The sequence below is a fragment of the Benincasa hispida genome, chromosome 8 (assembly GCF_027475165.1).
Source record: "Benincasa hispida cultivar pf3 chromosome 8, pf3_genome.v1.1, whole genome shotgun sequence".
In the NCBI taxonomy this organism is placed as follows: domain Eukaryota; kingdom Viridiplantae; phylum Streptophyta; class Magnoliopsida; order Cucurbitales; family Cucurbitaceae; genus Benincasa; species Benincasa hispida.
In genome coordinates this window covers 37,245,727-37,272,525 of record NC_143485.1, presented here as the reverse complement: position 1 = coordinate 37,272,525, position 26,799 = coordinate 37,245,727, and the positions used below count along the sequence as shown (strand labels likewise).

The 26,799-nt window shown below is 32.2% G+C and overlaps 4 protein-coding genes across 18 annotated transcripts; 2 read left to right on the top strand and 2 right to left on the bottom strand.

Moving 5' to 3' along the window:
* The first annotated feature begins 2,854 nt into the window (after positions 1-2,854).
* LOC120083525 (Biotin/lipoate A/B protein ligase family) lies at positions 2,855-8,013 on the top strand. Of its 8 annotated transcripts, XR_016531624.1 has the most exons (8): positions 2,858-3,319; positions 3,769-4,034; positions 4,746-4,981; positions 5,104-5,252; positions 6,617-6,670; positions 6,769-6,872; positions 7,429-7,775; positions 7,865-8,013. XR_016531624.1 is itself a non-coding variant. In XM_039039307.2 (7 exons), exons 2-6 carry the CDS (start codon positions 3,856-3,858, stop codon positions 6,829-6,831), a joined length of 681 nt encoding a protein of 226 aa, XP_038895235.1. In that variant the 5' UTR covers positions 2,858-3,319; positions 3,769-3,855; the 3' UTR covers positions 6,832-6,872; positions 7,429-8,013. The 8 variants fall into 8 exon arrangements, 6 of the variants coding, with proteins under 6 accessions (XP_038895234.1, XP_038895235.1, XP_038895233.2 ...); XR_016531623.1 differs by having other exon boundaries at positions 6,617-6,872; XM_039039307.2 differs by having other exon boundaries at positions 7,429-8,013.
* A 1,805-nt stretch (positions 8,014-9,818) lies between these two features.
* LOC120083230 (agamous-like MADS-box protein AGL65) lies at positions 9,819-14,611 on the top strand. 8 transcript variants are annotated; one of them, XM_039038895.2, is made up of 11 exons: positions 9,819-10,651; positions 11,427-11,486; positions 11,590-11,608; positions 11,768-11,832; positions 11,947-11,962; positions 12,047-12,111; positions 12,690-12,786; positions 13,053-13,100; positions 13,188-13,318; positions 13,507-13,876; positions 14,218-14,611. In XM_039038895.2, exons 1-11 carry the CDS (start codon positions 10,467-10,469, stop codon positions 14,224-14,226), a joined length of 1,065 nt encoding a protein of 354 aa, XP_038894823.1. In that variant the 5' UTR covers positions 9,819-10,466; the 3' UTR covers positions 14,227-14,611. The 8 variants fall into 8 exon arrangements, with proteins under 8 accessions (XP_038894823.1, XP_038894820.1, XP_090172435.1 ...); XM_039038892.2 differs by having other exon boundaries at positions 14,215-14,611; XM_039038893.2 differs by having other exon boundaries at positions 10,421-10,651; positions 12,050-12,111; positions 14,215-14,611.
* LOC120083231 (chlorophyll a-b binding protein P4, chloroplastic-like) lies at positions 14,562-15,950 on the bottom strand. The gene is made up of 3 exons (XM_039038897.2): positions 15,483-15,950; positions 14,984-15,399; positions 14,562-14,892 (listed from the first exon to the last, which is right to left on the bottom strand). Exons 1-3 carry the CDS (start codon positions 15,686-15,688, stop codon positions 14,759-14,761), a joined length of 756 nt encoding a protein of 251 aa, XP_038894825.2. The 5' UTR covers positions 15,689-15,950; the 3' UTR covers positions 14,562-14,758.
* A 502-nt stretch (positions 15,951-16,452) lies between these two features.
* LOC120083575 (expansin-A10-like) lies at positions 16,453-19,878 on the bottom strand. The gene is made up of 3 exons (XM_039039395.2): positions 19,169-19,878; positions 17,958-18,243; positions 16,453-16,942 (listed from the first exon to the last, which is right to left on the bottom strand). Exons 1-3 carry the CDS (start codon positions 19,299-19,301, stop codon positions 16,636-16,638), a joined length of 726 nt encoding a protein of 241 aa, XP_038895323.1. The 5' UTR covers positions 19,302-19,878; the 3' UTR covers positions 16,453-16,635.
* Positions 19,879-26,799: the final 6,921 nt, after the last annotated feature.

Here is a 26,799-nt window from a genome sequence, read left to right as displayed (position 1 = left end):
GCATGGCTGATTGGTTAAAATGGACACATAATATATCTATGGTAAGGAGAGTTCAACTGTCGGTCTTTAGTGGAGTGCCTGACAGTTAACGGATGGTGGATCCTGTGACTAAAGAGTTTAGTGAGTTATTCACGTATCGTTGGAGCTTTGAGCTACAGGTCCATAAGGTCCCCTTGGTAGCTCAATGGATTCAGTTGAGGATCAGTTCTTGGTGTTGATTTGAAATGTTCAAATTGACAAGAGGTAATTCGATTATATATGATATGATCGGTATGATGTATGAGATACATCTAGTGGAGGATTAATGTAAATGAGATTTACATTAAGTATCATGGAATAGAAAAAGAACTATGGTTTATATGTTTCATGAGATGAAATATTAAAACTATAGGTTATAAATATAGTATGATAAGTTGGTTATCATTTATATGTATAATAATATTAATTATTGGATAATTAAATCTTTTTCTCTAATAACCAATTGAGTGGGAGGTTATTGGTGGTTTCATGGCAATCGTGAGATAAAAGGAAAATTGTTTTCCTAATCTTAGTAATGTTGAAATTTGAGATTTTGTGAATTCTCTCTCAGAAAAAGAATCTCATGGAAGTTGTCAAGTAAATATGATTTACTAAGCGACAGCTTAACTAAGGTAAACGATCGTGTAGTGTTTTGTAAGTGACAGACACGAGACTAAGCGATGAGCTAAATGATCACTTAGCTTTTGCTAGATGATCGCTTAGCTTTTACTAAACGATTAGGCATCGACCTATACGATAGGTTTCAGTTATCTCCCACTTGCTCAATCGTTTATACAATTGGTGTTTCATCTATTATTCTGCCTCAAACCAAGTCCACACAGAGTCCACCCTCTGGATTCTCACACCAAAAATACCAAGGTAGTCTTCTTGGTGGTGTCATACTCAACTTGATACCTCGAGGTTCTGTGAAGGTTGTTTGTGTTGTTGCGGTGTTCGTGACCGAGGCGATTGCAGAGGACGAGTGTGCGGTGTTCGTGCTGTGAAACGGTCGTGTTGTTCGAGCATTCGAGGTTGCTGTGTTCAAGCGTTCGTGATCAAGAAGTGTGGAGACGAGTCTACCAACGTGCGTAGAAATTTCTCCTTGATTTCTTGTTGTATCATGCTGTAACTTTTGTAATGAATGAATGCTAACCATTTGTTTCTGTTTTGACTGTAATTTATAATGTTCATACATGATTATAATTTTGGAATGATCTTTTCCGCTGCTCATGGAAATCCTTGTGATCGATTTCCTTCATTTCCAACAACCCTTAGTATGCTAAGTATGGAAGAAGGACAAACTTCACATGTCCGTCCAAATGTCCATGACCAGTACATGACATACAAACATCGTGGTGAGGGAATACACTTTACAGAGGAGGGCCAACCATCAAGTGTAAGAGGTTGTGGCGATCGTGGACATTATGTGACTCAACATGATCGATCTAGGCATAGTAGAAAATCTTCTTTTGGTCATGAATGAAGAAAATTGTACATATAATCAAATTTATTAATCAAATTCAAATAAGAAAATGCACTGTAGTCTACAACACAACCTAAAAAATCTTGAATATTATTAAAACAGTTGAAAATTAATATCTATATTTCTACATAAGTTTCTAACAACTTTAAAAAAAAAAAAAACAATGATTTGGAATTAAACTAATTGAATACTATTAAAATTAATATTGAGTATATCAAATCAATCATAGAAATTTTTTAATCTCAAATTAACATTATTGTTCACACCGTTAAAAAATCAGTAATATTACTATTAAAATAAAAAAATGGGGGAATTAATGAAATGGTTGATTTTAAGTAACAATGATTTGGAATTAAACAAATTGAATATTATTAAAATTAATATTTAGTATAACAAATTAAACATATAAATTCCTTAATCAAAATAACATTATTATTTATATTGTTAAAAAATTACTAATATTATTATCATTATAGAAAACAAAAGTAATGAATGCGCCTCTCGTAATTTTTTTTAATTCTTTTTAATGAATGCATCTCTTAAGGCGGTAAAAAAAATTAACTCGATATTATAGGTTGCAACTAATCATTATCCTTGATTTTATTATTATTTTTAAAAAAATATTTTAAATTCTTTTGTCGGAGTAATATTATATCTCTTGCACTTAAAATATACAATTGTTGTACTAAAAAAACAATATAAAATTGCTATTATACTTGTTGAGTTTAGGCCTAAATCTTTGTGAACGATTATTTAATAATAATTTTAGTTATCTTTATTTGTGATATTATATTAGAAAAATTCTCATAAATAGAAAAATCCCAAAAATATTTATACTTTATAGCAAGTTCTAAAAATTTCCCAAAATGTTACTTTTTACTATTTTAAATATTTTTAAATATTTTTTTATATTTAAAAGACCCTTATTATATTATCCATTACAACAAATCTAAAGGTATGAGTTAATTTCAAAATAAGAGTATTATGTTCAAGTAATGAACTAAAATATATATAATATATGGATAAGATAAAGTATCTTATTCTGTTAGTTTGTTTTGTATTAGTTGCAAACTATTTAATTTAAATAATCAAAATATTCTCTCGTTTCAAATATTTCACACAATAAGCATATACAACTTGATCGATCTGAATCAAGAATGAGTTTTGAACATCCACTCACAATATGCAATTCACTTCTTTCAATATGCCTAGAATTGTGGGATAGGGATCAATGATACTAAGATAAGATATAAATTATAATAACATCTACAAATTGTGAAGTATGGACTTTGCACATATATTATATTAATTAACAAAATAAGTCAAATGGCAAAATAAAAGGGGTATTGGCATGCGTGAGGTTGAATCCCCCAACCCCAAATATTGCATTAGACTGCAACATTAGATCAATATTTAGTGAAATTTAAGTTTAGTTCATTCAAGACAGATCTGTCGTGTTTCATCTCCGGCCAACGCAATTAGGGCACGAAAATCTGGCGATTTTGATCATCATTTTTGTAGAATCGGTTCTATCGTTGCATTGATTTTTTGCTCTTCGGTCCTATTTCTGCAGCGGAAGATCATTCTCAGTCTCCGCCCTCTGCATTAGATTGGTTCTTTAAGTAGTAGTTTTCTGCAAAGCCACTCACTTGCCCAGATTATTCTTCGTGCACGATCATCGAAAATTGATTTTTTGTTGAATAATCCCAGAAATTTATATCTCTCTCGGCCAAGAGATTGGGTCTGGTTTTTGAGAATTTCTGGAATGGATCTGTTTTTCCTGATTGCTGGGAGTGTTTTGCTGGGAGTATTTTTCTAGTAAGATTTTTTTTTTTAATTCCTCAATCCTTCCTTCGCCTTGTAGTTCTTATTGGCTGTTTTTTTTCTTTTATTGAGTTATGCAAGCAAGTCTCATTATAGTATATACTCATTTTTTCTTTTTTGGATCTGTTGATGAACACTGTATTTCTCCATTGTCATTGATTCAGAACCAATGTGCAGGTTTTGGTTACTTTGACTTTCTTGTGTTACAAAGTTCTTTATGTACCTCGGTATATTACATTATCAATTGCTTTTGTCTACTGCATTATGTTATTCCATCTGTGCCCAGCAGCATCTCGGAGACGGCTAATATTTATCTCCATTCTAACTGTTGCCCCGATGTTAGAATTGCATTTATTTATTTATTTTGTTTTTAAATCTGAGGCTAAGGTGATACAATGATATAGTGGCTTAATTTGGAATGGACATGCTTCTTTGTGGTGCAGGGAGTTATGGCAGCTTAATTGAAGTCGACTTCTTTTTTGGAAGTAGGAGAAGAAAAGAAATCTCATTATCAAAATTAGGGCTTCCCAATGACGATGTATCAAACTAGAAACATTGGGTATCCTTTGATCAATCTTGTGAGATTGAAAGGTTTTCCTATTCTGCAGCAATTACAATTGGAAGAGCGCTTACTTCGAAACTCATCAGATAATTGGTGTATCATAAATGATGGAACAGATAATCCAACTGTTGTGGTGGGCATTTCTGGGTACATACCATAACATGTAGATGTAGTTGTACTTCGAATTCTGCATTTGTCTTATGTTGCTATCTATTGGAAGACTTAATTTTTCTTTTTCTCTTGATTATTTGGGGTTTATGGTGCTCATAATGATATAGTGACCATCAACCTTATATGTCACAGTTTGATGATACATAAATGTTATATTCAAATACCTGTACAAATATTTCCTATGAACCATTGAATCGTGCAATAAAGGGAAACTGTTATGAAATGATTGAATCTGTCACTACAAGTCTACAAGTTGGAATGAGGTTTACAATTTGACTGAGTTTCATTGCTCATTTTGGTGTTCCCTGTCTAATTCTTTTTGTCAATTCACCTCTTTATGGCTCACAAAAGTTGGGTGTCATTTTGTTGTAACTTTTCACCAAATCATTAAAAGGTTTGTTTCTATAAACAAAAAGCACTCTTTATGAACTGTTCCTGGATGTAGAAGAGTTGCTTTTTCAATTCCTTCTGGCTGCATTGATCAGTTAGAGAGAAACTTATTGAACTTTAATTTACATGAAGTCTTCTTTTGATATGGATTAGTAACAACTTGATGATAGTAATAATGACTAGCAATTTGGATGGTTGTGTTTAGCCTTGAGTAGTGCCTAATTCTGGGTCATCTGATCTTTTCTTTTGTTTTTTCTTATAGTTTATTCCTTCTGAAGATTTTTGAATTCTGCACAGGAAACCTGATGAGCTCCTTGACATCAAATCTGTGTTAGGAGATCAAATTCCAGTCATCAGAAGGTTCACAGGGGGTGGAACTGTTATTGTTGATCACAACACAGTATTTGTCACCTTCATATGTAATAAAGATGCTGTTTCCGGACTAAAACCATTTCCGCAACCTATCATGTCCTGGAGTAGTCAACTATATAATAAAGTATTTCAAGGAACTGACTTTTATCTTCGGGAAAATGGTAGGTAGATTGTGCTGTTTAGAATAGACGCCATTTCAACTTACTCATTTAACTTTGTGTGCATTCAGTTATGTATAAGATTAAACGCTTGGACATTGACTTTTTGTTTTCTTTGGACTAAGATTATGTCTTTGGTAACCGCAAGTTTGGTGGCAATGCTCAGTCCATTACTAAAAGCCGGTGGATCCACCATACATCTTTTCTGTGGGACTATGAGGTTAGGAATATGACATATCTGAAACATCCAAAACGGACTCCTGATTACCGTGAGGTATGGTGTACTGTTGCATTTTTTTCTTTCTTTCCAAACTGATTTCATGTTTCATCTGCTTATTTTTCCATGAGCAAGCGCAAGCCTTAGTACTGCAATTCAAAATGCAAGTATATTTAACAGCTTCAAGACAAATAAATTATTCTTTTTTTTTTAATTATTCTTACTAATAACTAATCATATTGTCTCTCTGTTAGTTCGCCTTTGTATAATTGAGAAGTTCCTTGACAATTGCCATATCTCTGGCTACTGTCTCCTAAGCTCATCTTACGGCTGCAATTAGGAATATCCATGTGTTGGGTTTAGTGAAAAACATTTGGGAACCAATCTAAATGTTGAGTCAGCAGATTTTCCCCCACCAAAATTAGACCTAAGTTAGGTGATGGCATGCGTGATGCCCAGCCCAACCTGAACCATATAATAGTTTGATTGGGTTGGTTCAAATTATTGTGGCTATATATTTCAAGATTGTGTGAAAGAATTGTGAAAATGATAGCACGGTGGCTAATTAGCCAGTCACACATCGGCTAAGTAGCTGTATGTTCTGTGTGAATGGTCAGTAAGCTCACCTAGAGCAATGTCGTTTGACAGCCATTGTAGTGGAGGTAGATCTTGTGGCTTCACGCCAAGGCTGTCAATGTAGATATCTAAAAAACCATGTTCAAACTCGAAATAGTGAAAATGATAGCATTCAATGGACCTATTTTCACACCCTGAACCTGAATTAAATGTAATATATAGTGCAACCTGCTATCTTAACTTATGAAAAACAACGGTAATATTCTTGAGACTAGAACCAATTATTTTATATAAGTTGTAAAGAGAATAAAGAATATAATGGAGTTATTTGGTAGCCACAATGAATTGGTCTATTGAGTAATAACTAGTAACGACCAAGATAAATAGTAAAGGGTTTATAGAGAATGAATTCAAATCATGGTGACCACCTAAGGGTTAGGTTATCATCATGTGAAATTAGTCGAGGTATGTGGAAACTGGTTTGGACACACAAAAAAAAGGTTATTTATGCAACCTAGCTCCATGATCTAGAAATTCGAAGTCTTTCTACAATTTCTTAGAGATCTCAGAAGAAGTTTGTAACCTAACCCTAATATTTTTTGTTTGAGTTGTTTGGGTCCTTTTGGACCAACATCCTTGTTACAATAAATTGGAGAAAGTGGAAGACTAAAACACATGTTGACATGGCATTCAGTTACAATATGATAATTGACACGGTTAATGTTGTCAGATGCTGCTTAATGTTGGGTTGTCTGAATTTTATTTGTACTAAATGCAAAACACCAAATTATATTTGCAATAAAATGCAAAATTCGAGCTTACTGACAAACATTTATATGTTTCAGGCAAGGAGCCATTTGGATTTTTTATGCAGCTTGAAGGACTACATGCCAAGACAGGTATTTATTGACAAAACAATAGAAGCAGTTGAAACTGAGTTTGCTACGAGTTTAAAGAAATTAAAAGAATGTGAATATTCTTTGACTGGAAACTACAGCCCCACAACAAGGATGCTGACAGAGCAAGAATTGGAAACAGCTGCAGGTTTATCACAAGATAATAAGCTTGACAAAGTCTTTGACATTGCATTATAACATCTTGGTATATGATTATTTCACCCCAAATATTAAATTTTACATGCCCCTCATTTATATTAATCTTGGAATCATTTCAAGTTTTAGCTTTATTTATTGCTTTGCAACCCCTTTCTCGCTTGGAATATTCTTGTTCTTGCCTGTTAACATTGAATTAGCATGGCCAGTCTAATCCGAGTCACAATGCACTGTTAGCCAACCCTCAAGGTATATTATATTTGTAGCTTCTTGAATTTCTAGATCGTAGAACGAGATTGCTTCAATTTGTGGTATATCCTAGACTGTCTTACAGATGCTAGGACATGTGTACGTCGTTATCAAACCAATTTTTGGGACTAGTAGTTAGTTTATCTATTAGAGCCTTCGCGGTGCAATTGAGTGGTGATAACTTGGTCTTTTAACGTCGCCAAGTAACCTCTGTGTGAAATTGGAAGGTTTGAGTATTGGTTCAATGTGTGAAGATGGATATCCTAGCTATCCTAGCTAGGGAGGGTGTATTTTTTCATAAGATGGAATCATGGAAGATGCAAGAACAATATTGTAGTTAACTTTCCGTTGTACAGGCGCAACCTTCTAGTTTTTGACGATTGCATCTCTCCCAACTCCCATCTTATTCTGTGGCCGATGAACACAGTGGATTCCTTTGATCGTCAAGTTGGGCAAGCCCTGCCTCAATTGTCTAGTCCTCTCGATCAATGATGAGGCCTCTTGTTAGTCGGCACCTCCTCACGGATCGTTTAAGGTGAACTATGGTGCGGCCTTCTTGAATGGTGATGTGGGTATTGGAGTCATTGTTCCCGACTCAAATGGTGATGTTATGCTTGGTATGGAAAGTCACACTTCTATTGCAGGATCTGTTGTGCTCGTAGAGGCTATTGTCATATTTAATGGTTTGTTTAGAGCTCTTGAGGTTGGTATTTCCCACTTTGGGCTAAAATTGATTTCCTAATTCTATGGAATCTTTTGGTTGAGAAAACCATATTTGCGAATGAGTTTCAGATTTTTGTGGTTTCTATTCGATATCCATCACAGTGGCTCTATCCATGACTTTCCTTTGGCCAATTGCAAGAATCATTATGTTGCTCATGAGTTAGCTATCCATACGCGAAGATTTGAATATTCAACAATTTAGCTTGTTAGTCCTTTTTGATTCGCATTGTCCTTAAATTTTCTCTCTGGCTTACTTTTGTTGTACCAAAAAAAAAAACTTCTGATAAAACAGAAATGAATAGTTGCTTCTCCATCTCATTTTAGATGGAACAATTAAAAAAAAAATGATTTTCTTGTTTTTCTCCCAAGTTATCCCCCTCAAATTTGAGTATCGATGAATGTTTTTTTCCTTTTATTTTTGGCCAATATCGACTTTGATTGATGTGGAACATTTTTCCTTCTTTTTAATTTTTGTTTTTCGTTGAAAAAGAATCCAACTTGCATAACAAAAATTGTCTGAAATCAATAAAATTTGATTACAGAATCAACAAAATTGAACTCTAACGTATAAACAAAACCAACAGGTTAATCCCATCAAAACAAAATGATTCAGTCGGTATCTATTTTCTACAATATATATATATATATAAGGAAAAAACTATTATACCCTTCCTTTAATTTATGAACTATAAATTTACAACATATGCTAATAAGAAATAAATAAATAATGATCATCCATAATAAGAACATGAAATCGAAAGTGTTGGAATATGAAATTGTTGCTATTTACTTTTTCAACAATTTAATCGTTTTTACTAAAATAGTTAATAATATTTTGAAAATTTTGATATTCTACGGCCTTGTTTGATTAATCATTTTGTTTTTTGTTTCTATTTTTGAAAATCAAGACTATGGTCAATACTTCTACCTCCAATTATCTTCTTTTATTATTTACTAAACTAATGATTTGAAAAACCAAATCAAATTTTGAGAGATAAAAAAAGTAGCTTTTAAAAAGTTGTTTTTGTTTTTTGAATTTGGCTAAGAATTCAACTATTGTACTTAAGAAATATGTAAATTATTGTAAGAAATGTTGATGAAATATTCTTCATTTAAAAAAAAAAAAAAAACCAAATCATTATTAAATGGGGCTTAAAAAATTAGCTAGGAATTTTTTTTTTTTTTTATTCTTCTCATTAGTTCAACCAAATACTATGTTCTCCCATTTCCTCATTATCACAACCTCTCTAATCTGCAAAGTAACTCAAAGCACATTATACATTGGAGCCTATATTAAATTTGTACAATGATTCGTAAGTTTGAGAGGTTATAATTTTAATTGCGGATATTATTCTAGCTACAAGTATTCATTATATAAACTAGTGAAAAGCAATCAAAGTTGTATCCATCGTAAACCCACCACCCAACACCTTACGCGCCCAACTCAACTCAACGCTTTCTTGCTTACAACCAATCCCTCAAAGTGATGAATGCCGTTAAAAAAAAAAAAGTACGTCATAGAACACACTCTAATTATTTCTTCTTCCTTTTTTTTTTTTATTGAATAAGCCAAATCTATTTTCAAGACGGTATAAGATGATATATATATATATATATATATTCTTTTTACTATGGTTTTTTTTTTCAATATATGATCATGTTCTTTTTATTTTTAATTGATACTATTGTGCTTTACCATTTAAATAATTTAAGCATGATTTAATTTAAATTTGGTTGGTGAGTATGTGTAACCCCACAACATTTGTGGGTTTGATAAAGGATCAAGAATAGGTTCAATCTATATGATGTTTAATATCCTACGAGTAAATTAAAATTTATTTTTAAATAATATGGTTTTAGTAATGGATGCATTATTTGTATTGGATGTAATAAAGTAGTTAAGTGTATAGATTTTTTTTTGTTGAGTTTGAATTTGTGCAATAAAGGAAAGGAAGGAAAAAGGAAGAAGAAGAAGGTTTATGATTATCAATAAGGATTGAAAAAGAGAAAATGAAGAAGAAGGATTATGATTATCAATAAGGATTGAAAAAGAGAAAAGGAAGGGAGGTAGAGGGGGTTGAAAAATAAACAAATTTTGCTGATTGGTTGCTCTAATTTTCACAGCCCGAAATCATAGGCTGACCTTTCGTGCGATCTTGTAAGCAGAGCATTGAATGAATGCCTTTGCCTTTCCCTTTCCTGTTTTGCTGCCCGCCATTCTCCCTTTCCGCCGGTCCCTTCCCTTTTAACTTCCTCCCTCTCTTCCTCTTCTTCTTTTTCTTCTTCGTTCACTTCCCCTTTCTCGGTGCGATTCATATCGTACCTCCCCCTTCCCCTTTCCTCACTTGGGTTCTTCCCTTTTTCTTTGATCTTCATCCCTTTTACTTTCTCTCCCATTTCCCTCTCTTGGATTCTCTCAATCTTCCCTTTTTCCCATTTCCTCACTTGGGTTCTCCCTACATTTCCCTTTTTGAGACTTCTTTGTCCATTCTCATTCTTTGTATTGCCTCTTTTTTGGAAACAGGGGAACCCCATTAATGGCTAGCTACCGAACTTTAATGACCTCTTAATCCCTTGGAAGAATACGGGGATAGAGATAGGGCTTTGTTGATTTCATTGCGTTTTTTTAAAAAAATTTAAAATTTTTTTATTTTTATTTTTTTTCTTTATAATGGGAAGGGTTAAGCTGAAAATAAAGAAATTGGAGAGCACTGGTAGCAGGCAAGTGACTTACTCTAAGAGAAGAAATGGGATTATGAAGAAAGCAAGGGAGCTAGCTATACTTTGCGATATTGATATCGTTCTCCTCATGTTTTCGCCAAGTGGAAAGCCGGCGCTATATGAAGGTGAACGCAGGTACTATATTCCACAAGCTGTAGCCTGTTGTTTGTATTCACCATTTTAGGCTGTTTGAAGTGAACGAATTGTAAACCCAACATTGTTGGTGATCGATTCTAGTTTTAGCTCCCGATGTTGTGTTGAAGCATTGGTATATGTTCGATGCCCGTTAATCTTGTTAATTCCCCATCTTGATTAGACGGGAATTTGGAAAATATGAACCATCGGTTCATCAGTATCATCCTAGGAAATGTTGTTTCAGGGACATCGATTGGTAACCATTTGGTTTTGGTTCTTGTTTTTGAAATTTAAGTCTATTTCATCCATATTTTTTAGAAGGATTTGTATTTTCTTAAGTAAAATGGTTGAATTCTTAGTCAAATTCCAAAAACAAAAACAACATTTTTAAAGTTACATTTTTTAGTTCTCAAAATTTGGCTTGGATTTTTAAACCATAGGTGAAAAGTATATAACAAAGGAAGAATTTTGGAGGTGGAACTAGTGTCTATGAGATTAATTTTCAAAAACAAAAACAAAAAACAAAATGGTTATCAAACACGACTTTAGTTTGTATTGTTCGTACTATGTAATTTATGGTATTTATCTTTGTATCTGGGACACGAAAGAAGTTTTATGATGCATAATTATTAGCTACCACCACAAAAGACTCTATATCTGAGTTTTCATGTGGTTTATGTTGAAGAGAATTAGAAACCACACAACAAATTAGAGCTTGAAAGGATAACTGGTTAATTTTCTGTCTTATGCTCAACGTGAATATTTAATTTTTCAGCAACATCGAGGAGGTCATTACAAAATTTGCTGAATTGACTCCACAGGAGAGGGCAAAAAGGTATGAGAACCTGTCCCGAGTGATTACGACTCAATTCCTTTGCAAACTTCTTTTGCAATAAGCTAGCATATATGGCTAATTTATTCAATTCTGTTTGGAACAGGAAAATGGAAAGCCTTGAAGTAAGTCTCTGCATGTCTGATTTTCTATTTTTAATCCTTCTTTGGAGCTTTTATCCTTTTCTTTTTTCTGCCTGCTTTTGTTGTACAACATACTTTTGAATTCTCATCTCTTGTATACAAAGTGTACTTATTTGTTGTATGTTCCATTCGAGCATATAGGTGTTGAAGAAAACATTTAAGAAGTTAGACCACGATGTTAACATAAAAGATTTTGTGGGTTCAAGGTATTTGTTTATATCCGTCAAATATATATTCAACTGTTCTGTCTGAATTTCAAGACGATTACAATAGATCTGACTTTCTTTTTCATTTTTCTCCTGTCCTGCAATATCTTGCAGCTCTCAAGATTTTGAGGTACCGAGCTTTTTTTCTTTTTCTTTGGTTCTCATAAAACGAGACTGGTTTTGTGCATTTTATTAATTTCGTATAATTTATCAGCAGGAATTGACCAATGAAGTTACCATATTGCGAGATCAGATTGGCGAAGCACATAAGAGACTGAGGTGCACCTTTGGAGCTTTTATTTTTAAAGTATATAGCCCTTTCTTTTTTTTGGGCCTTTTTTCATTTCAACTCAGCTTTCATTGAGGAAAAAAAATGAAAGAATACAAGGGACATAGGAACAAACCCAACTACCAAATGAAGCCAAACTAAAGAAAAGGGCTCCAATCATACAAAATAAGATGTAACGGGACAACACCTTTAGGTATTTAATCCTTTTGTACCAAGTGTCTGCTAGTCCCAAAGGTGAAATCAACGTGTTATTTTATTATAGCCTATGATAAAATGTTACATGTAAATGCTTTTCTTTATCCATAAAATTCTTGGTCAATGTTTATTACAAGCAGAGGTACAGCTAGAGGAGTAGAGGTGGGGGTGTAAATAGGAATATGGCGGATGATAGTAGAATTGGACGGAAGTGATAGAATCTGAAACCACAAGTTTGTGAGCCAAAGAGAAGTCCAATTGCTTAGGGGCTGTTGCTATTGGCACGAGCATATGCATGTTTAGTCATTAGTGTCAGGCATGGACATCATTCTGGTTGTATGTTGATTTTCTAGTGTTCGTCTTATCCCTTCAGCTATTGGAGGAATCCTGATAGTATCAACAATATGGAGCAGCTCCAGCAGATGGAAGATCTAATAAGGGAGTCCTTAAACCAGACACGTCTACACAAGGTATGTTACATGTGTTATAGTTGCATATATCAAAACGATTGTTTTTGTCCATGATTTCATCCCTCTGGTCTAAGGATATGTTTTATTTATCTTTTGGCTTGATACTTATATCAAAACACATGGGCTGCATCATTCTGGCATTGGTAACTTATTTTATTGAGGACAGAGGATGGGCTCTTCCATGTTATATATTATTTTCAAGATTCTATGTTATTTGTTTATAGAAGTTGCTGCTGGTACTTAAAACAGGTTCTGAAATTTGACAGGAAAATTTAAGAAGACAACAACTACTCTCACAGGACTTCACGGGCCAGGTAAGAGCAATACCTTTCCTGTTCATTTTTACAAGCATGCTTATGTTGTGTGTCTTGACACAGTCAACATATTTTCATTTACCACAGTATTCGGGTGGTGGGATGTCCTTACCTTTGTTAATGGACGAAATGCAAAGTACTCAACCCCTGTTATGGCTTCCCAACTATGGCACTCAACAGATTACTTTACCAAATGAGCCTAGCTTTCTGCAACCAGGGTGAGCCTTAAATGGATGAGATTAATGCGAATATCTGGTTTTTATAATCAATATATGTAATGTCTAATGTGTGTAGTGTGATTAAATAAAATAGTTTTCGGCTGACAAAAGTCAGAAAATGCTGTATTATATCTCAGTTTATGTGGGTGATTATATGCCCTAGAATTTATACTGGGGAATGTCTGCAGTGATGTTGAATGCTCATTTCCAAGCTATCCTAGTTTCTTCAACCCTGGGAAAATTGAAGCTGGAATCTCCGGTCATGTTGATAGCATGCCTCAAGGTGATGGGGCATTAAATGAATTAAGTGGAACTTCTTGCTCAACATTGCAACTTGGTGATCAATATCCATACCCTACATGTGATGGTTCCAGCTTCCAAGATGAAAAGAGACTGAAAATAGAGATGGAGATGAACTTGCATGCAACTTGTGTGGACACTCAACTAAATGGAAAGTTGGAGCTCTCTAGATCTCTATATGACGATGACCAGCATCCATGGGTTGCTATACCAGGGCCTTGTAGCATTCCAATGTACCAAAGCAATGCATATCACCATGTAGGTTCTCTTTTAACTGGTCCTTCTAAAACTTAGTGTAGTCCATTTGCACTTTTTGTCCATATTTGTAGTTCTAAAACTTTAAAATTGTGTTAAAGCATTAATTTACTATCTTTGTTTAATGAATACAAGCTATTGGTATTCAAATGCACCAAAACAATGAATGTTGCATATCCTCTATCTTGTTTGATTTCAAACTTTGCAGCTCCAAAGTTTTGTATTATAATTTACCTAGCATAAACCCAATACACAGTTATCAATTCCTTACCCTCTATTATTTTGATATGAGCTCTTCCCTTGTTGTTTCAATTCATTAATGATTTTGTCATCTCTTGCAGCAGCCAAATTGATTCCTATCGAATTTCACCAGTAATTGGACGGGTAACAGATTGAAGAAATGTTCCTCTTGATTGATGAATGATGTGGTCAGCATTTTTGTTGGGATAGCATCCTTCTCCCAATTGCCAGTCAAAAGTATTCGATATATAATGAGATCAGAATGATCTTCGCTCCTCATTTTGCCGTTTAACCAATATCCTCGACTTGTAAATACAATATATACGAGATCAGAGGTTGGTGTTTTAGGTTAGATTTTCTTTTTTTTCCCTTTCCCTCCTCATGGAAGAGCTGTAAAATATTTGGGGTTTTCTGGTTTCCTTAGCTGTACATTGAGCTTTGTAAAACATGGACGCAAATTTCATACTTCTTATATCATATTTCGAGAAAATTAAAGAAGTCGGCATGATTACAATCTTTCTTTCTCAGTTAAACCAAGTTGCATACTTTTATACTACATTTATATAACTGCTACCATCCTGTACAATGATAGTTCCCATGTCTACAATCACACAGATCACACAATATTGCACATATTTTATTGTCCTATCCCCTTAGTGTTTGAACTATAGTGTTGTGCCATGGGTCTGAAATGTGCTGCAAGAAGTTGTCAAATGGACCTTTTCCAGTCACATTGTGTTGAACAATGAATCCCAAGAATGCCAACATTGCCAGTCTACCTACAGAGATCATCAAAAGTTGATTAGCTACATTATTATACATGTAATAAGTGAGGAATTTGATTAGCTAGTTTGTTCCAAAGACATTTACCATTAGCAATCTCCTTTTCCTTGGCCTCAAGAGTTGGTTCAAAGTTGAGTGGGTTGAAAATTCCCCCTGGGTATCCAACATCATTTGGTGGCAAGCTGTATTGCTTGAAAATTGGATCTTGGTTTACACTTCCCGGGTTCTTTATATCTTGCCATCTTCTGATTTCCACATAATGGAACAGAATGAACTCAATCACAAAGAGAGTCGATGATGATGCGAAATACTCAGCTTTCCCTGCATCGTACCATTTCGGTACGTTGATGATTCCGAAACTTGTGAAGACTTCAGGCAATAGCATACCTGCAACTCCGAGCATCGCCCATCGGCCATTCACGAGCTCGGCTTGCACATACCACCTCAAGTTTTCAGGATCCTCTGCAAGTCCCAGAGGATCAAAACCATTGTCACCTGGCAGACTGCGAACAGAAATGTTTAAGTTGATTGTTTAATTCACATCTCCATTTCCAGATCTCTTATATATGTTTGAAATAATTTATACCTTCCATCAAGGTAAGCTGGCGATGGCAAACCTGGCAACCACTCTCCTTTCTTGGCCTCAACTTTGAAAGAATTAGGAACTGAAGAAGTTGTTGGCTTAACAGACAAACCTCTGTTAAACTTTCCCGAAGGCCGCGAAAGAAACCTCGATCTCAAAGTGCATGGCCGGAAGACAGAGGCCGAAGCCTGGGTCATGACAGTTGCCATTTTTTCAGCAAGAATGGTGGTAGAAGAAAACCTGGTTTTGGTTTGAGTTCAAGAAGTGTATTTTGGGCATGGCATTGTAATGGCATTTAAGATTATGATGTTCATTTGTTTGTCGGAAATCAAGGGTTAGAAAGCAATAAACTTGAGGATCAAATGGCTACGACGAGTTTTATGAATTTTTGGATGAACCAATAGGAACAAAAGAGCCTTATCCTTTATCTTGGGGTCCGTTGCCATATCCATAAATCAAAATCTTTGTATCAGTTGGTTGAAGAAAGATATTGTAGGCCAATTTTTAGCCCATGATAGAAACTTGATTTTTCCTACAAAATGGGAAATCTTTTACCACGTGGGATATAATGGATGGCTAATCATGCTAGCATATTATTTTAGATATAGATATTTTGAGTCTTGTTAAATTATATCACTATTAGATTACAAACTTTCTCAAGTCATTTTCAAGATATTTAGTTCATAGACAACTAAAAAAACCTCCATTTCAAACTTTCCACTTTGGTTTCGATATGTTTCGTTACAAACTAATTGAACTAACAAGTAATTATTTGACGTGATATACTAATAGACACAAGAATGAAATAGGCTAATTTGATGAAATAAGGTCATGCAAAATTTTCAATAAAATGATTAATATAAATTCCACTTGCCTTATCCCATTAAAGTCTTGTATTAGTATACCAAATCATCACTTAGTCCAATCATTATGACACATTATCATTAAAGTCCAAACATTCAAACACAAAAAATTATTAAAAATGATGTGAGGAAGTTTTATTGATCAACTTTTTTCTTTTAAGACTTGAGCAAATGGATATAATACGATCGTAACATGTCTCTACTCCTAAACATAGATACGTACCGTATCAAAAATTTAAAAAATCTAATACATTCGAATTAACATGTGGTATTTGTGTGATTTAAAAAGTGTTTTAAGGGAACTGTCTGCCAACAAAAGTTTGTCCAAAGGACCAACTAGAAGGAGCAACCTTGTAAGACACAAGTGAGTGACCATCACTAGTAATGACCTTAAAAGAAAGGGATTGTCCTACAAGATTATCATTGCTTTGCCAATTTTGACCCCAATTTCTAACCATTGCCTTCCAACTATTCCTACCCCCTTTGATGTAAACTGCATGAACATCTCCAGCACCTCCCACATTGCTTATTAGCACCAAATTGAAGTTTGGATTCCCTTCTATTCTGAACTTTATTCCTCCCTCTCTTGCACATTTAACCCTACAAATAATGTTCAATTTCGTTAGACATAAAATTTAAATTATGTTTTATAAGCCGATCATAAAAGTGAAACTCGAAGAACCTATTGGATATTTTCCAAAGTTTAGGTTTTATATTAACACAGGAGGTTGAAAGTCTTACTTTCTTTTTTTTTTTTTTGAATAAATAGACACAAATCTCAAGTTCAAGACTAAACTTGTAATTAAACTGAGTTTCCAAGAGCTGGTTTTTATGATCATAATTTTTTTTCTTTTTAATAATTGTGTTGGTTTGTTCACCATTTTTTACAATAGTTTTTATACTTTTAAGTGAACACGTGAATTTATAGCTAAATTTTGAGAAAATTAGCACAATTTTAAAAAATAGAAGATAAAAACTAAGGCTGATTTTTATTAAAATCATTTGGCTTTTGAATTTTTTTTCTTACAATTTCGTTTCATACTTCCTATCTAAAGAGTTTGAATTATTACTCAAATTTAAATAATAAAACAATTTTTAAATTTTTTTTTTTTTTTAGTTTTCCAAATTAACTTGATTCTTTAAAACATAACGAATGAAAGAATCCAATGATGGAAGCATGATTTATATACTTAATTTTTTTAAAAAAAAAAATTGAAGTTGGTTTGGTTACCATTTAATTTATTGTAACTAAGACTCAATTTAATAATTATTTGGTTTTTGAAAATGATCTTTGCTTTTCTACCACTTCTTTTCCATGGTTTCATATTTACTAACTAAATAGTTAAATTCTTAGATAAATTCATGAACAAAAACAAATTTTTAAAAATTATTTTTTTAGTTTTCAAAATTTGATTTATTTTTTTTATTAAAAAAAACTTTTACTAGGTAGAAAACAAGTTAAAGAATTCAATATCTTAATATTAGAAAACCAAAGACAAAAAATCAAAGGATTATCAAATGAATCTGATTAAACTATTAATTTTGTCTTCGATAAATTTGAAATTTTTGAATGATTGTAAGTGATCTTTTATTCATATTCTTAACAAGGACGTACCTTCGATAAGCGACGGGAACGACCCCGGCGATGGATTGAGCGATGGTTTGGAAGGCAGGTTGAGAGAGATCAAAATGGTGGAGGGAAGGGGCGCACCAACCGCCGGGAGGACAGAAGTTGGTGGCGGTGACCACGACGGAGCCGGGAAGGCATTTTTGGTTATTCACACACTTAACCTCAAAACAAGCCCCACAACTCAGCCCATTGTCGAACAATGCTGGACTCAACGCCGTCGTTTTAATCCCATAGTCCGCGCTATATACATTTCCATAACCACACGCCCCACCTGCAAAAAAATCAAATATTCAATTAAAATCATTATCAACATCAACGTCTAAAATAGGGAAATTATCATAAATGAAAAAAAAATATATCAAACTATTTACAAATATAAATAAATTTGATCGATAGATTGTAATAAACTCCTATCTATCGTTCTTTTTATCATCAAGCAATAGAAGTTTATCGCAGTCTATCGTTGAAATTTTTCTATATTTATAAATAACTTGACTCATTTTGCGATATTTGAAAATAGTCCTTTAAAATATCAATGTCAACAATGAAAATATTGGCCCTCAATTTTATAAAATTGTCGATAATGGATATTTCTAGAAAAATTATAAAAATACCATTAAAAAAAAAAGTATTCGACACCATTTTAAACAAGTTAAATTTTTTGTCATTCCTATCATATTCACATTAGTGACATTTTATTGCTTATTTTTCTATGTTCATTGATTTTTTTTACGATATGATAAAAAATGTCGATCAACCTTTATGTCGATGTCGATGGTATAAAAATGTAAAAATATCGATTGATATTATGATGAAGATTAAATGTTTAATAGAGAGAGAAGGGGAAAAAAGGCATGATTTGGGAAATTTTTGCATTTTTTAAAACATTTAATAAATGTTGGATGATTATTTTGTTTTGGAAATTAACAACACTGCTTTTAATTATAGATTTTCTTTTTGTAGGGATAATTAACTTTTGAAAATTAAAGAAAATTATATATTATTATTATTTTTTAAAATGGTCCTACTTAGGATAGAGAGATGAAAACATAGTAAAAAGAATAATGTGCGTTTTTAAAAACAAGAAAATATTGAAAAACATGTTTGTTTTTGATACCCGTAAAGTTAACGAATCTGTAAAACACAAACTTGAATCAATGAAAAAAAGTGGGAGTTTCATTAGTTAGTTTACATACCCAAAGTACCAGATGCATCTGGGCCGCCATAGAAAGTAGCATGACCGTCATTGATCCACCGTCCACGTCCACCATGAACCAAAGACCACAAACCAAAAATCCCCATTACCATTATCCCAATGGTAACTCCCATTTTAATTCAATTCTGATCTTAGTATTGAGAAATTTAAATGAAACTCTTCTATATGTATACAAACACACACACACCAAGTTTTATAGCAACTTTGGGGTCAATATGTGTAGGAAGTTTTTAATTTGGATTTGAGGATGTTATTCCCATTTACAACTCTCCATCCCCCTTTTCCTCAAACCACAAACCATTATTATATCATTTCTTAATTTCACACGTTTGTTTGTTTCTTTTTAATAACTTCCCATGTCTTAGAGCATCATTTATTATATTCCCATTTTTTGGGATTTTATCTTTTGCACTTTAAAATTAATAATGAGAATCTATTAATCTTTTTATTTTATTGAGATTTTCAATAATAGAAAAATATGAAAAATTATTTACACAACATAGCAAATTTTTAATTTTTTTTAATAGTGACGGATAGATGTCTATCGATGACTGTCACTGAAAATTTTTCTATTTTATTTTAATTATTTTGATTTTTTTTCGAACGCCCATTTAATTTAAATTCAATTTTGGAAAGAAAAAAAAAAGTCAAAAACTAGTTTTAAAACCAATAGGACATAACGCAATGAATGTCTCCTTGATGAAAGGATCAAAAGCAACTCATATAAGACTTGATTGAATGTATAGTAATGTCATTTCATTGGATTTTAACCTAATTGTCCACACCCTTAAATCTTGGGATTTTTTTTTTTTCTCTTTAAATCCCAATAAGCTAAATTATAGGCACACTTCTTTAATATGTATATTTCAACTAGTCAAATGTGTTAGGGTTTGAAATTCTAATTAAGTTTATTTTTTGAAAAAGAAAATGTAAGTATTTTACTGCTCTAGCAAAGTAACCAACTATGTTAGGGCTTCAAGGTCTAAATTGTTAAAGTTGAAATTTTCTTCTAATTTGTAATATGATATTCTAAAATGGAAATTTGGATAAAATAAAAGCATATGAAACTATCCTACTTTTTAATTAATTAATTCACTAGAAGACGTGAAAATTTTTATTTGTATATATGTTTTAGCAAGTTTAAAAGGTAAAGGCTACCTTGTTATTTGTCCTTGTTTTTCAAATTAGTTGGGCAAAATACCAATATACCACCATAGTGGAATCATGCTTGAAAAGTTATTGAAATCAAAGATGATAACAATTATAAATTGAAAAAATATTATTATATTAATCAAATTTATGGAAAACATTATTTAGAAATATATTTTTTTTAATGTATAATAGGTTACATCTATTTTTGTGTCGTCCACCTAATTGTCTAATCACATTTTATCTTGGGACAAGCTCTTTTTTCATTTTGTTTCAAAATATTTTTAAATTTTACTTGTTGTATGGTTAGAGTGAGCCATGATACAAATAAGTATTCTTCTTGAAATATGCTTTATTAACCAGTAAATTTATTTGAATAAATAAATGACATGCTTTAAGAACAAAGAACATCCGATGAAAATAGTAAATGGCATAGTTGAATCTTAAACTTTTAATTGTACCTTTTTTAGTTAAGTTATAAATTTAGTTCTTTGAAGTGAATGTGTCTATTTAGTTCCCGAACTTTCAAAATTACAAATTTTGTCTTTGAACTTTTAGATTTTTTAAAATTCATAGATCTACTAAACACAAATTAACATAAAACTCTAAAACCTATTAGTTACCTTTAAAAGTTCATAGATCAAGTGGACATAAAATCAAAATTTATTTGACTCCATTTATAAATTAATTTTTTTCCACAGAATATAACACTATACATATAGGAAGGAGATACACAATTTTCTTTTACTTATATAAAAAGTTCTATCTCTAATTGAGTTATATTCAAATGATATTATAAGAAAATACCTCTTTTCCAACGCTTCAAATCGTCGAAAAATGGTAAAAGAATGCGTCAAAAGATCCACTCCCGACGACAAACTTATCGTCGGGAGTTTGGTCAGGATATGTTCGTCGGGAGTACAACTCCCAACGTGGAAACACATACCGTCGGGAGTTTGACGCCTGTTGTATGGCGTCAGGAGTTTGGAACTCCCGACACATATCTATATATGCATCGGGAGTTCTTCGAGCCAACCATCGGGAGTTTGATTTCAAAAATTCAAAATCGGAAGCCATTGGGAGATGAGAAACTCCCGATGTTTTTCGTCAAGAGATAGTCATTTTGTTAATTTTTAATTTTTAATTTTTTAGTTTGATCTGAATAACCTATATAATATTATTAAGGAACTAAAAAAATACTCACATACGAAATAAAACAAACAAATAAAGTCCATAATATTCTTTATTACACAAAATAGAGAAAAGTTGGCAAAATAGTTTACAAAATAAATATGTCTTCACAAATACATAGAAGAAAAAAACATAAAAACAACATTCCAACACATGATCTCGAACACAGCATCTCTAACAACATTTTCAAATTATCTCCAAACAGTATCCTACAAGAAAACAAAACCATAAGGTGAATCCTACAATCCTATCAAACAAAGAAAATCCTACAATCCTATCAAACAAAGAAATGAGTAACAATCTTACAAAACAAAGAAAATCAACACACTCTCAAGACTATATGTTCTCAACCTGAAACCTCCACAAACACACAAAGACCACAAGTTAAACTCCAAAAAAATAATTAATCTTAACCCATCTCAAACAACATTCAAAATTCATAAACTTTCACAATCAAACAAAAGCTATTAGATGAATCTTACAATCCTACAAAACGAAGAAAATGAACACACTTTCAGGACTACATATTCTCAACCTGAAACCTCCACAAACATACAAAAACCATAAGTTAAACTCCAAAAGAAACAAGAAATTCATAAATTCATAAAACTTCCACAAACATTCAAAATTCATAAACTTCCACAAACAAACAAAAAAAAAACTCAAGTTGAACTCCAAAACAAGTATAAGTAATCTCAACCCACCCCACACATCTCACACAACATCAAAATCCAGTTGTTTGGCTACCATTACTGTAGGATAGCCAACAATTCATTATCATAAAACTACTAGTAAGACATAACTACTTTACTACCATAACTGCTTAATAGCAACATATTAGACAAGTAGATAATGAAGTAATCATACCCAATTTGATGGCCATTCTCTCTGTGATCGTGTCATATTTTTAATCTTTTTTTTTTCATTTCTTCCATTTATCTTGCATGATCTTCTCTCATTTGTTTTTTAACGTCTTCAAGTTCTTTAATCCTCGAATGAGACTGTTCAAAATTGCTTTTAATTCCCTCACCTCTCTACTTTCCATTCCTTGATTATATGACGAACTCGATGAGTTGCTACCCCTTCTTGACTTTAGGTTTAGGGCCCCAACCTAGGCCTTTTATATGACCAGGTCGTCTACCCAAGATCGTCTCATAAATTTCGTCCCCTGTTAATGGGTTGGGAACCTTCTAGAATGGGGTTGGATTATAATTCTAACATTTGATTCTTCACATATTAATGAAGTGCATAAGTACGAATGACTGAATTTACAAATGAAAAACAAGATGAAAATAAAACAAAATTGATTACATGTGCATCCTCAATTGTCTATTCACGAACTTGTCACCTTTAGAGTGTGTTTCTTTAAATAGGTCAACACGTCCTACTTTCGACCTTGTTTTTCCTGTAGCTTAGACTGAATTTGCAAAAACGAATTCAATCCATCTATGTGGTCGAACGAAAATTTCTCTCTATTCTTTTTTTTCATCTTTGAACTTTCCTACATTCGAACAAAAAAAATTAACAAGATATTCTATAATAGAAAATGAAGTAAGTAATACACGCTCTCAGTTATTATAACATGAAATTCTTCATTCTTGAAGCAATCACACAAAAAATGTCAATTTTCTGGTCTATTCTTAAGCCAGCTAGGCAAGTTGACACGTGTTTATTGAGGGTTGCTACATTTCCTGTAATATTTGTGCAAATCTGCCCTGAATTTTTTGAACGAGTTTTGCATTTGATGTTCAATAAAATTATTAAGTGGTTAATCAGATAAATCAAGCACGAAATGAGTCAACAAATGAATTAAGGAATAATTAACATATATGATGTTCATGACAATCTAAAAGAACAAACTTATAAACTTACCAACAATTGACTCTTAGTCAATTCTACAAATTCTTTTGGAACATCAGCAAAAGTACGACATCATACTGGAAATTTTGACGGTGACACCAATCGTATTACTAGGTCATATCGAATATTGACAAATCGGCTTCTTCTCCCTCTCTTTGATCACGATCGGAATTCTCCCATGTTTTTTGACATATTTTTCCAACTCGATATTTTGTGAATTCTTGTGTTTCCTTCGAGTGGATGGAGAGCTACTATCTGAGGAATAAAAAATTTAAACTAGTTTAGAATGTATTTCAGTCAACAGAAGATGTGTACAAATACTAACCTGAAGTGTCACCTAGAGAAAATCCCATGTTGCCTAGATATATCTCTTGCTCTTGGAATTCTTCCTCCTACCTCATGTTGCCTATTACGGGTTGACATCATATCTATACAATCACAATATATATATATATATATATAATCAATATTAAATATGTGTAAATAGAGAAAAAAATTTGAGTAGATACATGATTAGTCATCGCCGTCATCTAAATCAAATTATTCGTCAGCACTTGAACTGTTATTGGGAGATAATTATTCTTCATCATCGTTTATGAAGTCATCATTGGCATGCCGAATAATTGGTCGTTCCACAACTGTAGGATCAACGTTGACTCTCCATAAAGTAACCTCCACAATGGTTTCATCCACTCAAACTCTACCGACAATTTCTAGTAAATCTAATTGTTCATTTTTAACATCCTCTACTTCTAGTATATCCCATATTCGCTTATTTTGAACTTCTTGAACATCTTTCCAATTGCTACCATATTTTATTTCGTTGAGGTAAAAGATTGTTGTGCTTGGATAACAAAGATGAAAGGCTTATCAACATACCAAAAGCGCGATGTGTTGATCAATTTGTATCCTAAATCCATATGTGTTTTGTTGTTATTTGTGTCAAACCATCTACACTTGAACATAAAAACACGTCTTCTATTTGCATATTGGAGATTAATGCTAAATTAATTTACAAAATTCTTCATGTGGAAATCAAATTATTCATTTATTTACTTACTTTTTGTTCTTGCAAAGGAATCCATTCATTTATTACCAAAGTTTTAACACTTATGTCCATACAATCATAATGAATTATCAAAAGTTAATTGAAAACAATTTTCTAATTATGTGAAATTTATGGTACTAAACATCCATTATGATAGCTATAGAGGTAGCTTTGGACGCTGCCTGGCAGAAGCCTCAAAACCATAAATCTGTTGCTAACCTCCCTTGCTTCTTTCTTCAATTACATCCTAAATTCAACTTGTTGACTCTAATAAATTTACAGACACTTAAACACACATTAAGGCCATCAAACAAGAGCCAATTACAAGAATTACAACATAATTGAAGAGAATTTAATGCCAAAACTGATAAACTCCATATCAGTTCACCATTTTCGTACAACTTATGCAAAACACCCATCACGCTATAATTAACATGAATTGTGTGCTTAAATCATGCTTTGATACTAATTGTTAGTTTCAACAAGCATGCAGCGAAAGAAAATAGAATCATTAAACACAAGCATGTTCATCAAATGGAAAGAGAGTTTCAGAAATACCTATGAAGATCTTCTTGAAACTTGAAAATCAGCTGCAATCTTCTCCTTTACTGGACGTGAACCACCACTAGAACTTCCCCACTATCCTCTAGAAGCCTTAGATTGAGTTTTGGGACTCAAAATAAGCTGAATTAAGGGAAGAATTTGAGAAGATACACACTGATTTTGAACCAGCTGAAGAACCTTTATTCAACCTCAAATCTAAGGTAAATTTAGCAGTTTGCATGCACATTTCTAGTTGGAATTTTGTGTGTTTTATGTAGAAATACCATGCAATCAGATTGCATTCTCAATCCACACCTTCTAATAGGAGATTGAAGTGGAATTTTGAGATAAAAGGATGAATAAGGTGCTTCTTCCCAAAGTGGAAAAATCTCACTTTTTAGGATTTTCAATTTTCAAAATTCTTGTTTAAATTTGAAAATATTTTCAAAATCAAAATTCAATTTTCAGTTTTAGTTATTTAATTAAACTGAAAAATATTAATTTTACCAAAAATTATTTCAGCTAATTAATTTTTCTAATAAAATTAATAATTAATTAAATAATTTAGTTATTTCTATTAATTTAATATCAAATATTAAATTAATTTAACATTAAATTCACTACCATAAATCTCTATTCATGATATTAATATTTAAATCATACTTAAATATTAACCGATTCTCTAATTTCATTTAATTCTATAATTAAATGTGTAATTATATTACATATAATTACTAATTCCCTTAATTTGAATTTAAACATTTCAAATTAAGTCATCACGTTATTCTAAGGCTTATTCCAGTTGTGAGCTAGTAAAAGGATCTAATAGACCTACATATCACGGGCTCTAATGATCTGAGATTAATTAGCTAAATTCTTTAAACCGAATTAATCTAGATATATTGTGTCCAGTCGATATAACTATGATTAGTAAGTTAACTTTTCACAGGTTATTGTTGACTTTTTGGCCCTCAATCCCAAATTAATTAATTTTAATTAACTAATTAATTAATATTTTGATGATAACAAACTTGTTTGTTAATAATTTTATTATTTTGAATAGTCCATAGCGTAGAGCTTGGAACAACGATTTCGAGGCATTTTGAATCACCGAAATCGGAGTTCGAATGAAGAAGATATAATAAACAGAATTGTAATGGAAACATACCCAAGATGGTGACGTGACAAATTAATCATCAAATTGGACCAATTAAAGAAAGCCACTTGAAGCTATAGGGTGGGTGACATATGGGACTTTAAATTTGCAATTGGTGGATTTTAGTTTTTATTGAAAGAAAAGAGAATTAAAATAAATTGATTTTGTAAAAAATTGATTTTGTTAAATTAAAAAAAAAAAGAAGGAAAATGAATTTTAAAAAATTGAATTTAATATTACTTTATGTTTGTGTTTAACGGCTAGTTTTTGACAAATGGTAGGCTTTTGTTTTTTGTTGGGCTTTAAAAGAAATGTTTTTAAAAGATATATATTATTATATTATATTTTGTTTGAGTCTGACAGCTAGTTGAGTTTAAATCTTAACTATTCAATTTAACTTTTTGAACAATCCAATGACTCAAATTAAAACTCTCTTTTTACCCCATTTTCCTCTCTTTTTATACTTCATCTTCTCTAAAATTATTTTTAACTTTTCACATTTTACAATCTTCAAAATTAGCAAAAAAAATGTCACCATTGTTACTCTCTCTCTAAGCTTCCAATTTCTTTCTTTTCATCTTATTCTTGAGAGAAATTTCTATTGTATTGTGAGGATTAAAGTGTATGAGCTCAATCTTGTATACCCACTCTTTTTAGAGAGTTT